This window comes from Vombatus ursinus, unplaced genomic scaffold (genome assembly GCF_900497805.2).
Source record: "Vombatus ursinus unplaced genomic scaffold, bare-nosed wombat genome assembly UNPS02013950.1, whole genome shotgun sequence".
Lineage (NCBI taxonomy): Eukaryota > Metazoa > Chordata > Mammalia > Diprotodontia > Vombatidae > Vombatus > Vombatus ursinus.
Genome location: NW_020953728.1, coordinates 1497327 through 1511518, shown reverse-complemented (window position 1 = coordinate 1511518; position 14192 = coordinate 1497327). Strand labels below are relative to the sequence as shown.

General features: G+C 34.0%; 1 protein-coding gene across 1 annotated transcript in view; it reads right to left on the bottom strand.

Annotated features, from left to right (window-relative positions):
• TMEM117 (transmembrane protein 117) overlaps positions 1 to 14192 on the bottom strand; it is a 179763-nt gene that overhangs the window by 106338 nt on the left and 59233 nt on the right. The window contains exon 5 of the mRNA XM_027858974.1: positions 10757 to 10854. Coding sequence (XP_027714775.1) covers positions 10757 to 10854 — 98 coding nt within the window. The remainder of the gene's footprint in view (positions 1 to 10756; positions 10855 to 14192) is intronic.

Sequence of the window (14192 nt, the reverse complement as noted above, 5' to 3'; positions counted from 1 at the left end):
GGAAATTCATTGGAAACAATATTAAAGATGATGAATTGCTATTAGATTTAACAATGACCCCTGAAGACCTTTGCATTTGAATTAGAGCTGAAAGCTCTTCTTTGTGTTGTTTCCCTCTATGAGAATGTAAGCTCATTTACAGCAAGTACCACGTTGCTTTTCTATATGTATCCTCAGCATTTAGGAAAGTGCTTTTCACATAGTAAGTACTTAATCAATGGTTTTTCATCCATCCATTCATTCTGCCATCTTCTGAATAAGAACATCCAAGAATATAAATATTTCTTAGCCTGATATTTTCCTTTAATAAAAATAGACCATATCCTAGGACACAAAAATTATGAAAAATAAAATTTAAAAGCAAAAGTATGAAACCATTCTTTATAGATCATACTGCAAAAGAACTGATTTCTATAATAAACATAAGCAAAAGAGACAGACCTAAATGGAGACTTAAAATGAAATTCTAAATAATGAGGAATGAGTGAGTCAAAGAGCAAATTATAAATCAATAGACAATAAATAACATCTTCAAAAGTTACAACAAAGTAATGAAGAAATAATAGAAAGGGAATTCCCAGTTAAAATAACTTGAAAATTCATAAAATAGCTGAAAGTCAATCTACCAAGACACATTCGAGACTTATACAATGACAATTACAGAACATTACTCAAAGAAATAAAAAATGACTTTAACAATTAGAAGAAAAATTAGTACTCATTGCTGGGCCATGCCAACATAATGAAAACAACAATACTGGATGAATTAATTTATATGTTTAGTACTACACCAATGAAACCACTAAAGAAATGTTATTATTCTTTTTGAAATTTTTAAAATTTGAATTTAAACTTAAAAGAACATCAAAAAACACAGAGAAAAACAGAGTATTCTATACGGACTTGTGAATTTCCATTCATAACATTTGTTTTTTTAAGTGTATAATGAATTCTACATGTTTCTTTCAAAACTGTCCTGATTGTCAGTGCTTCCTTTGGAACTTCTTTATGCTCTATTCTCTGAATTTTAGGAAAAAAGTTTCAGTATTTCTCAGTTTGCTTGTTTTGAATTACTCTTGCCTCTTCTCCTGCCTCATTAAAAACCAAGAGAAAGAGGAGGGAAAAAAAGGCCCTTATAACAAATAAATAAAGTTAAGCAAAACAAATCTACATGATGGCCATGATGAAAAATGAATCTCTCTATGCCTTATGTCCATTACCTCTCTGCTAGGAGAAGGTAACATCCTCCATCATAATTCCTCTGGAGACATGGTTGGTCATTACATTGATCAGAGTTTTTAATTCTTTCAAAGCTGTTTTTCTTTATAGTGTTACTGTCCTTGGATAAACTGATCTCTAGGTTCTTTTCACTTCACTTTGCATCAATTCATACAACCCACGATATTCTTAAATCATCTCTTTGTCATTACTTAATGGCATAATTATGTCACAATTTGTTTAGCTATTCCATTTAAAAGACATTCTAAGGTACCCTACCTAGATTCTAGCTCTTTTCTTTTTTCCCCCTCAATTTTTAATTCCCTCTTTAGGATGAGGAAGTTTTAAAAATTGTGACTATTGCTTCTCTTTTATTATCCTACCTCTTAATTTTATCCTAATTTTACCAGTTTCCTTACTATATTTTGTTTCCATATTGAGGGTAGTAGCGGATAGAGTGTCAGGTCTGGAGTCAGGTGGTCCTGAAGTCAAATTCAGCCTCAGATACTTACTAGCTGTGTGACTATAAGCAAATTACTTTGTCTTTGTCTGCCTTGTTTTCCTCATCTGTAAAATGGGGATAATAATGGCACCTACTTCACAGAGTTGCTGTGAAGATAAAATAAGATAATATTTTAAAACTATGTTGCAAACCTTAAAACACTATCTGAATTCACTACATAAATTCCCTAGCACTAAGCACAGTTCCAGGGAAACAAAAAAAGGCCAAAAAAATGCTCTCAAGGAGCTTACAGCCTAATGACAGAGATACCACGAACAAGATACATGTAGGATAAATTGAGAATAGTCTCTGAGGGAAAACATAAAGATTAAGGAGACCTGAGAAACGCTAGTTGCATAAGGTGGAATTTCAACTGAGACTGGAAAGAAGTCAGAAGGTAAAGATGAAGAAGGTGAATTCCAAGTCTGGGATATAGTCAACAAAAATATTTGAAGTTCAGAAATGAAAGTTCATGTTCTAGGAACATGAAAGAGGCCAGTTATCATGGGATCACAGTGTACACAGAAGGGCATAAAAGATAAGAAAACTGGAAAGGTAAATCTCAGATCACGATGTAATAACAATTACATGAAATAAAGGGCCATGGAAAGATAGACTAATATTAATTGTAAATTAATAATCTAATCCTAAAAAATGAGTGGGTCAAACAACAAATCAAGGAAACAATCAATAATTTTATCCAAGAGAATGACAATAATGAGACAACATACCAAAACTTACGAGATGCAGCAAAAGAGGTTCTTAGGGGAAGTTTTATATCTCTAAATGCTTACATAAATAAAATAGAAAAAGAGGAGATCAATGAATTGGGCATGCAACTAAAAAAATCTAGAAAAAGAACAAATTAAAAATCCCCAATTAAATACCAAACTAGAAATTCTGAAAACCAAAGGAGACATTAATAAAATTGAAATTAAGAAAATGATTGAATTAATAAATAAAACTAAGAGTTAGTTTTATGAAAAAACAATAAAATAGATAAATCTTAGGTTAATTTGAATAAAGAAAGAAAAGAACACCAAATTACCAGTATCAAAAATGAGGAGGGTGAATTCATCACCAATGAAGAGGAAATTAAAAAAAAAATAATTAGGAGCTATTTTGCCCAACTGTATGCCAATAAATTTGACAATTTTAGTGAAATGGATGAATATTTACAAAAATACAAATTACCCAGATTAACAGAAGAGGAAATAAAATACTTAAATAACCCCATTTCAGAAAGAGAAACTGAACAAGACATTAATGAGCTCCCTAAGAAAAAATCTCCAGGGTTAGATGGATTTACAAGTGAATTATACCAAATATTTAAAGAACAATCGATTCCATTACTATATAAACTATTTGGGAAAACAGGAGAGGAAGGAATCCTACCAAATTCTTTTTATGATACAAATATGGTGCTAATACCTAAACTGGGAAGAGCCAAAAGAGAGAAAACTATAGACCAATTTCCCTAATGAACATAGATGCAAAATTTGTAAATAAAATATTAGCAAAGAGATTACAGCAAATTATCATGAGGATAATATACTATGACCAGTGAGGATTTATACCAGGAATGCAGGGCTGGTTCAACATTAGGAAAACTATCAGCATAATTGACCACATCAACAACAAAACTAACAGAAATCATAAGATTATCTCAATAGATGCAGAAAAAACTTCTAACAAAATACAACACCCACTCCTATTAAAAAACACTAGAGAGCACAGGAATAAATGTAGTCTTCCTTAAAATGATAGGTAGCATCTACCTAGAACCATTAGCAAGAATTATATGTAATGGGGATAAGCCAAAAAAATTTCCAAAAAGATCAGGGGTGAAACAAGGATGTCCATTATCACCACCGTCATTCAATATTATACTAGAAATGTTAGCTTTAACAATAAGAGAAGAAAAAGAAATGGAAGGAATTAGAATAGGCAGAGAAGAAACAAACTATCAGTCTTTGCAGATGACATGATGGTATACTTAGAGAATCCTAGAGGATGAAGTAAAAAATTACTTGAAATAATAAAGAATTTACCAAAGTTGCAGGATAAACCCACACAAATCAGCAGCATTTCTATAGGTTATTAACAAAGCCCAGCAGCAAGAGATAGAAAGAGAAATTCCATTTAAAGTTAATGTAGACATTACAAAATATTTGGGAGTCTACTTACCAAAACAAAACCAGGAACTCTATGAACACAATTGCAAAACACTTTTCATACAAAAACAGTCAGATCTAAATAATTGGGAAAATATCAGCTATGTAATAGAAATGACAATTCTACCTACATTAATTAACTTATTCAGTGCTATACCAATCAAACTACTAAAAATTATTTTATAGAGCCAGAAAAAAATAATAACAAGATTCATCTGGAAGAACAAAAGGTCCAGAATAACAAGGGAATTAATGAAAAGAAATGCAACGGAAGGTGACCTAGCTGTACCAGATCTTAAATTGTATTATAAAGCAGCAATCATCAAAACTACTTGGCACTGGCTAAGAAATAGAGTGGTGGATCAGTGGAATAGGTTAGTTACACAAGACACAATAGTCAATGACTATAATAATCTACTGTTTGATAAACCCAAAGACTCCAGCTTCTGAGATAAGAACTCATTATTTAACAAAAACTGCTGGAAAAACTGGAAAACAGTGTGGCAGAAACTAGGCATAGACCATTTTACACCTTACACTAAGATGAAGTCAGAATGGGTGCATGATTTAGATATAAAAGCTGATACTATAAACAAATTGGGAGAGCACGGAAGAGTTCACCTGTCAGATTCTATGGAGAAGGGAAGAATTTATGACCAAACAAGAGATAGCGAACATTATGAAATGCAAAATGGATAATTCTGATTACATTAAATTGGAAAGTTTTTGCACAAACACAATGCAATCAAGATTAAAAGGGAAGCAGAAAGATGGGAAACAATTTTTATAGCCAGTGTCTCTGATAAAGGCCTCATTTCTAAAATATAAAGAGAATTGAGTCAAATTTGTAAGAATACAAGTCAGTCCTGAATTGATAAATGTTCAAAGGATGTGAATAGGCAGTTTTCAGATGAAGAAATTAAAGCTTTATCTATAGCCATATGAAACAAATGCTCTAAATCACTGTTGATTAGAGAAATGCAAGTTAAAACAACTCTGATGTACCTCCTCACACCTCTCAGATGAGCTAACGTGACAAAACAGGAAAATGGTAAATGCTGTAGAAGATATGGGAAAAATGGGACACTAATGCATTGTTGTGGGGTTATGAACTGATCCAACCATTCTGGAGAGCAATTTGGAACTATACCCAAAGGGCTATAAAACTGTGCATACCCTTTGACCCAGCAATACCACTTCTAGGTCTGTATCTAAAAGAGATCATAAAAGTGGGAAAAGGACCCACATGTACAAAAATATTTATAGAAGCTCTTTTTGTGGCGGCAAAAAATTGAAAATTTAGGGGATGTCCATCAATTGGGATATGACTGAACAAATTATGGTATATGCATGTAATGGAATACTATTGTGCTATAAGAAATGATGAGCAGGTGGACTTCAGGGAAACCTGGAAAATGCTATATGAACTGATGCTGAGTAAAGTGAGCAGAACTAGGAGAACACTGTACATTGTACCAGTCACATTACACGATGACTAACTTTGATAGACTTGGTTCTTCTCAGCAATGCAAGGATCTAAGACAACTCCAAAAGACTCATGATGGAAAATGCTGTCCACATTCAGAGAAAAAATTACAGAGTCTGAATGCAGATTGAAGCATACTATTTGCTCTCTTTTTTGTTGTTGTTGTTGTTGTTTTGTTTCTTCTTTCTCGTGGTTCCTCCCATTGTTCCTAATTCTTCTTTATGACATGACTAATGTGAAAATATGAATGCATATGTAGAACCTATATCAGATTGCATATCCTTTTGGGGAGGAGGACAGCAGGCAGGGAGAGAAAATTTAAAACTCAACAGCTTATGGAAGTGAATATTGAAAACTAAAAACAAACAAATTTTAAAAAATACTTAAAATGTATGTGCTGCATTTCCTTCAGAAGCTTAAATATTTTAATTTGCTAGAGGAAAAATAATAAACCTAGAATTTTTTAAACCATGAATAAAAACAGGTGGTTTGTTGTGAGATTTTTTGAGGGGAAGGATGGGTACGGGTTGACCATTGAACATAATGAAATGTGAACTATATCACACTTCAAAAAAATAGTCACTTAGAATATATGTTTTAAGTCCAAACCATGATTAATAATGTTTACAATTTGCATGTACATGATGTTTCATGTGTCAGTTGTTGAATCCTTGGTCACTTCATAGGTCTATATCTAGATGTGAGAGGATTTCCTACATGCTTTTACATGCAAGTCATTTTACTTTCATAATAACAATAGTAATAGTTAGCATTTATAGAGTACCTGATAGTTTGTAAAGCACTTTACAAATATTGTCTTACTTTATTCTTTCAACAATTCTTAGAGGTAGGTACAGTTATTGCCCTCATTTTACATATGAGGGACAAGTGGTCATCTAGTTTTTACGTGAAGACTTACAAGGAGGGGTTACCCAACCATCTCTCAAGGCAACTCATTACACTTTTGAACAATTTTAATTCTTGGGAAGATTTTTCCCTGACATCATCTAATTTTCACCTTTGTAGCCCAAGATCATGTTTGAGGACTGGGGTTGTTCCTATATCACACTGATGACATTTCACTTTGTAATCCACTAAAACCCTCATCTTTTTTTCTTTTTTAGTGCTGCTGCCTCCCCATCTATTATTAAAAAATTAATTTTTATAATTAAGAATTTGCATTCATCTTTATTATATTTGATCTTATTAGATTCAATCCAATGCTCTATTTTACCAGAGAAATGAAAAGGACATTGACATTTTTAAAAATCACCAACAAATTAGGCAAAGAAAAATTATATGTCTCTAACCCATTTCTTTGCTACTTCCTTTATAAAACACTAAATATAAAATATAGTCCATTTCCAGATTTTCACTGTCAAATTGGGCTAATAAGCATTATAATTCCCTTTTCTAGTTGCATGCCCAATTCACTGATCTGCTCTTTGTCTTTTATTGATGTTAGCATCTAGAGATCTAAATTTTCCCTTAAATATTGTTTTGGCTACATTCCACAAGTTTTGGTATATTGTCTAATTGTCATTATCTTTATTGAAATCATGTCTAACTTTTCTTTTTTTTTTTTTTTTGGCTAGGCAATGGGGTTAAGTGACTTGCCCAGGGTCACACAGCTAGTAAGTGTTATGTGTCTAAGGCCACATTTGAACTCAGGTCCTCCTGAATCCAGGGCTGGTGCTCTATCTACTGCACCACCTAGCTGCCCCTTAACTTTTCTAAAATTCTATTCAACTCCTTATTTATTTCTTGGTTAAGTTTATCTATATCTGAGGTGAGATAAATGAAGGTCTCCCACTAGTATTGTTTTTCTATTTCCTTCATTTAACTTCAGAAATTTGGATCTATGCCATTTGGTGCATGTATCTTCAATATTGGTATTAATTCATTGTAGTTTTCCTGATTATCTCCTTTAATTAAGTTTATTTATGATGACTTTTGTTGTTGTTCAATTGTTTTATGGTCATATCTAACTCTTCATGATGCCTTTTGGGGTTTTCTTAGCAAAGATATTGGAATGATTTGCCATTTCCTTCTCCAACTCATTTTACATATGAGGAAACTGAGGTAAGCATGGTTAAGTGACTTGCTCAGGGTCACACAGATCATCACTGTCTGAGGCCAGATTTGTCCTCACAAAGATGAGTATTCCTGACTCTATGCCTGGGGTTATATCTACTGTACCCTATCTGGCAACTCCTACCTTTTTTACTTCAGCTGAAGCATAAGAGATTCTTATCTAGCCCCTTATTTTTACTCTGCGTATCTTTCTGTTTCAAGTGTATCTCTTATAAGCAACATATTGTTGGTTTCTGGTTTTAATACATTCGGCTATTCTCTTCATTTTATAGATAAATCCTTTTATTCACCTTTACAATGTATTTCCCTCCATCCTATTCTTTTCTATTTGTCCTCTCTTTTTTTCTGTCGCCTCCTCAAAAGTCTTTTTTGTTTCTAACCACTGCCTCCCTCCCTCTTATCACCCCCTCTTTTCCTTCCTCTACTACATCCTTGTTGGATAAGATGATTTCTATGCACAACTGTCTATGCATGCATATGTGTATATATACATAAAAATATATGTGTATTCTGCCCTCTTTAGATGAGAGTGAAGTTCAAGCATTGCTCACTCTCCCCTCCATTTTCCCCTCCATTGTAAAAACTCTTCCTTGAATATCTTTTATTTGAGATAATTTTTCCCATTCTTCCTCTCCTTTCTTCCTTCTCTTAGTGCATCCTTCTTTCTCATCTTCAATTCTTCTTTTGCAATCATCCCAACAAAATAGACTGAAACTCACACCACTTGGCTAAGCAGACTTTCTAACTGTCCTAACAATGAAATAGTTCTTGGGGGTTACATGTATTATCTTCCCATATAGGAATATAAATAGTTTAATGTTATTAAGTCTTTTATGATTCCTTTTTATGTTTGCCCTTTTATGTTTCTCTTGAGTCTTATGTTTGTAGGTCAAATTTTCTATTTGACTTTGGTCTCTTCATCAGAAATGCTTAGAAGTTCTCTATTTCATTAAATGTCTAATTTCCCCCTGTAGGATTATACTTAGTTTTGCCAATAGATTATTCTTGATTTGACTTCCAGAATATCATATTCCAAGCATTCCACTCCTTTAATAATAGCAGTTGCTAAATCTTGTGTAATTCTGACTGTGACTTGATATTTAAATTCTTTCTTTCTGGCTGCTTGCAGAATTTTCTCTTTGATCTAGGAGCTCTGAAATTTGGCTATAATATTTCTGGAAGCTTTCATTTTGGGACGTCTTTCAGGAGGTGACTGATTCTTCAGTTTCTTCTTTGCCTTCTGGTTCTTTGAGATCGGCAGTTTTCCTTACTAATTTGTTGAAATATGATGTCCAGGCTCTTTTTTTGATCATGGCTTTCAGTTAGTCTGATAATTCTTAAATCACAGCCTCTATTTTCCAGGTCAGTTGTTTTTCCCATTAGATATTTCACATTTTCTTCAATATTTTCATTCTTTTAATTTTTTGTTTTGTTTCTTGATGTCTCATGAAGTCATTAGCTTCCACTTGACCAATTCTAATTTTTAAGAAATTATTTTCATCAGTGAGGTTTACCTCTTTTACCATTTGGTCAATTCTGATTTTTAAGGAGTTATTTTCTTCAGCATTTTTGTACCTCTTTTTACCAAGTTATTAATTTTCTTTTTAAAATTTTCTTGTATTTCTGTCATTTCTTTTCCTAACCTTTTCTCTGCCAATTTTATTTTATTTTTAAAATCCTTTTTTTGTTTTTTTTTGTTTTTTTAAATCTCTTTCTTCAGTTCTTCTAGGAATTCTTGTTGGGCTTGTGCCTAATCTACATTTTTCTTTGAGGCTTTGTTTGTATATGTTTTCAAGTAGTTTTTGAGCTTCCCTGTCATGACAGAAGCTTTTTAATGTCAAGTTCTTTTTCAGTTGTTTGCTCATTTTTCCAGTCTATTCCTTGACTATGGACTTTATGTTAGAGTTGGACTCTGCTCACCTGGGGTGGAGGTGAGGGCAAGGTTTATCTGATCTGGTCTTGTGATTTTTTTATGTCCTACTGCTTTCTTAGTTAGGTCTGGAGGCCTAAAAATTTTTCAGTGCTTGTAAGGTGGTGTGATCTGTGAAGAGGTGTGGTTACTGCCCTCCTGGACTTAACTCTGTTCCTTACCCACATAGGGCCCTTGTTCCCTCTACTACAACTCCTCTCTGCCTTGGAACTGTAACCCATGCCTAAGTAGAGTCCCTATTACCTTGCAACTGTACTTCTCTCTGTCCTGAAAGTACCCCAGAAGAGGGTAATGAGTATTGAAGTTGCCAAATGGTGCCTGTTCTCGCACCCAGTGATAACACAAGGGTCCCCTATAATTTCTTTCTGACCAGGTATTAAATCCCCTTACTGTCCCTTGGTGATGAGCACTTCTGGTAACACTGTTATTCCTGCAGCTTACGCCATGTCCAAGACTCACAGCTGGTGCTGTTTCTAATATGCCCCACTCCAGGCCATCAGAGCTCCCACACCAGTGTCCACTCTTTCCCTAAGATGGTCTGGGCTGAAAAAAAAAACTCATTGTGACTTTTTTCCCACTTAGAATTTGGTTTGATGAGCTTTTTAAAAATTGGTTAGAGAAGCATATTGGGAGAGTTCGACAAAAATGCTCACTTTACTCTGCCATCATGAGTCCACTCTCATAATTCTCTTTTTCTAATTTCCAAAACTCATCTAGCCTACATCAAATACTTGTAGATAGATAGATAGATAGACAGATAGATAGATAAACAGATAGATAGACAGACAGACAGACCAATAAAGAATTTATTAAGTTCTTACTATCTTCCAGGCACTGCAATAAGTATTGTTAATATAAATATAAGCAAGCAGGAGATTCTCTGCCCTCAAGCAGCTTACATTCTAATGCAGGAAGACAAGACATAAAAGGAAGCTAGAAGGGTGTGGGGGTGAGAGGCAGGTACTCCTGCAGTAGCATGATATGGAATGGTCAGGAAGTAGCACAGAGACCTGGACTCTGGTAAGATAAGACCTATCAGAGCTAAAGGATCCAGAGGCAAAGAACAGGTTACTAATGGGGACATGATGATATGAATAGAGGTAACTTAGCCTAGAGAGAGCTGGTACGGTAGAGTGGGCCTTAACAAGGTAGGACAAAAGGGATCCCAGAGACAGAACAGAATTGATTTTTATGAATATAAATGTTGTCTATTAATATAATAACAGGGTTGTGATTTAAATTATTTGCATATAGCATAACTTTAAAGTATTTCATTACCCTTCCCAACAATAAAGCATAAATCATATAAGTCTGCAGGTCTAACAAAATGTTTATAATAAATAATTTCCTACCAGAACAAAATTATTCTGATATTTCCTTTTTTCCAGAAAGCTCTAGCTGATTTTCCCCAATCAGGATATGGTTTGTCCTGAAGCATCATATCAGTGACCTAAAGAAACAAAACGAAATTATTCTTACTGTGAAAAAATGTTAAGATCAGAATGTACACATGTAATTTACAGTAGTGTCAATAAGATAAAATAATTTACAATAACTTATAATAGTGTGAACAAGATAAAATGTTTGAAACATTTAATATATTTTCAAGGGTAATATTAATATAACCATTTCAATTAAAGTTTATATTGGTTTACAGTTAGATATAAGTACATGGAACTATAGAACAAGATATTATCCCGGCCTAATATGTCTCCAATGTATGGAAATTATTTTTATTATTAATGAACTTCTCCTTTGAAACAATTTTCTATATCAGATAATCACATAGCTTATACAAGAGACCAGCACAACAGATATAGCTGCTGTGTCAGAAACCCACACATAGCTCAATAACTAAATAACTATTAGATATAATAACAATGATATCTAATATTTGAATATCATTTAACACTTATGGAATCTTAGGAAAACAGATTAAGAGCTTGATGGGATCTTAGAGGTAATCTAGTTCAAGTATCTCATTGCACCTATGAGGACCTAAAGCCAAGAGAGATTAAGTGACTTACCCAAAGTAACATGAGTTTTAGCAGTACAGCTGGAATTCTCTCAGGGCTAGGCTTATCACATAGGCTGTCAGGGTTCCAGAGAGGTTAGGGTAATTCTTTTCTCTGCTACAACTTGATCAAAACTCTACTGGTTTTGTTTCTTTCATTGTTAAGGACCAGTAACCCAGTTCCATTTAACTACTTAACACAGGGTACATTTTAAAAAGGAATATTTAGATCAAAGATGTAGAAATAATAAATGTAAATTTTCCCTAGTCCTCTGGTGTATATTCTCCTCTCCACCACCTTGGTGTCTAAGGGAGTAAGTTTGAAACTGGGCTTAATTCCTACATAGCCTTGGTCTCATTATGTTTCTTCCCAGTTGCAGTATGTTTGTCAAAAGATTGCTTCCATTTGGCTGGAATACTGAAAGTCACTTTTAATTATCTCTATCTGCTTCTCAGGGCATTGATGCTAGGCTGGATGCAATATCTGGTCTGGATTCCAATTCCCAGATTCCTGTGGTTTGCTTTCCTGACTAAATCAGAGACTCCACTCTCTGCACCTAAAATGGAAAAGAATGAACAAACGCCAAGGACAAAGGCCCATTTCTTTTTCCTTTTTGGTGAGGCAATCGGGGTTAAGTGATTTACCCTGGGTCACACAGTTAGTAAGTGTCATGTGTCTGAGTATGGATTTGAACTCAGGTCCCCCTGACTCCAAGATCAGCGCTACATCTACTGTGCCACCTAGCTGCACCAAAATAGAATTATATTATCTTTTTTTGTTTTGTTTTGTTTTTCAAAGGACCATTTCTAAGACAGAAGTAGACCCTAAGGTCCTTCCCACATGGTCTTTCACTGGCCATCATAAGAAAAAGCATCACCAAACTTCCCAAGACACAAATGTCATAAGATACAACTGAAGCTGAATCAAATCAATTTTTAAAAAAGGCAACTCACAACCATGCAATAAGCTAATATGAGCCAATTACAGGATGTTCATGTGTTCCAATTTTTTTTCAAGATACTTTCTTCATATCATCTGGATTCTCTCAGAAGCTATCTCTCCAGCATCCTCTACGTAAAGAGGTTGCATCTGCTAGGCAAGCTGAAGGGGTCTCTGCATGTACCAGACCCGCATTACATTTGTAAGGGAAGTCAGAACCTTTTACTCCTTTAGACAAAAAGAACCTAACTTTTGTCATTGATTCATTGCAGCTAGAACTCACTAGGAACAAAGCCTGTGGGGTTAAATACTCAACTTTCTTGGTACTGGAGAAAGTCAAGGTGAGGGGAAGAGGAAGGAAGACAAAAACAGGAGTGATTAAAGGAGAAAGTTGATTAGAGGGTTGATCAAAGGAGAACCCAGCCAGCAGGCATGGTCTGTGAAAGTTTTGACTCTGGCCCTTTCTGACTGAGAGAAGAAAGTGAGGACAGTATATATTACTCATGTTCCACAGCTATACTGAGACACTTAGTGTTTTAAGTAGGAATCTCATTTGGGGACCATTTTTTAAAATTTTTATAATTATGTAATACATGAATACATATTCACACATACAAATACATATGTACATACATCTTTTTCTTCTGCATTATAATCATATATATAATTCTACCTACATAAGTATATATAATACATATAATTCCTCTGTTTATCATTATAATTCTTGTGTGTGTTTTTTGCTATATTGCTCAGACATTTAACAATGTGTTTTTCATTTTAAACTTGAATATTTTTCTTCTTGAATTTTTTCATTTTATATTTATTTTATACTCTGAGTTAAATTTTGCCCAATATTGGTTAATATTGAGAAACATTACTGTATACCAAAATCATAATAAAGTTTTATATTTTATTGCATTTCTTTAACATTTAAGTTCCTTTTTATATAAAATTTTATTTCTAGCTACATTTTATTTTCTTCTCTTTTACTGAAATTCTAATTTAAGTTTTCTTTTATCATGAATTCTAATTGTTTTGGTCTTACTTTTTCTTTTGTGTTGTGATTTTTGGTGCTGATTTTTGGTATCAACTTGTTTTCAAATTTTACCTGAGCTAACTTCATTGCGCTGATCCCTAGGTACTATCTAATTGCTTATGAATATCTAATGCTTGTTATTTGATGATACCAATGTGATTTCCAAACGCACACAAGGAGAAAAGGGTGAAGGTAGAAATCTAGGAGAGGTAACTATGAAGAGGTGGGCAGGGGACATTATGTACTTTTACAGTACTAGCAGGTAGTTTCTCTACATTATCCCAGAGCCAGGTAGCTACATCTCTCCTTCAAGGTTTTAGGTATACTCTCGAGGGATCTGAGGTAGCTCTTCTCTAATTCTATCATCTCAAGCCCCTAATTGGTTATGGTCTCCCTTCCCACACACACATACACTTTTAGGTATAAGTATCTGAGTAGAAATATGTTCAGTTTAACCACTGAGCATTAATTAGCTTTTTAAAATGGCTAGTTACTTCAAAGACATAGCAATAACAAAAATATAGCCCCTCCCTCCAACATCTATACCATAACAGTCTCTGAGGACAGTAGGCTCAGACTCAATAGTTTTTCCTTAACATCAGTCCCACAAAATTTACACACAAAGGTGGCACTGCTTTAGAATGAGTCTTCCTCTCACCTACCATTGAGGTAGGTCCCATTTTCATTCCTGAAGATATGTCCTTGCTCCTCAGGGCATCAATGCTGGGATGATAACAAAAATGTGGCATGGACTCAGATTCCCAGAATTCTAGATTCTTGGTTGCTTGTTCTCTTGAC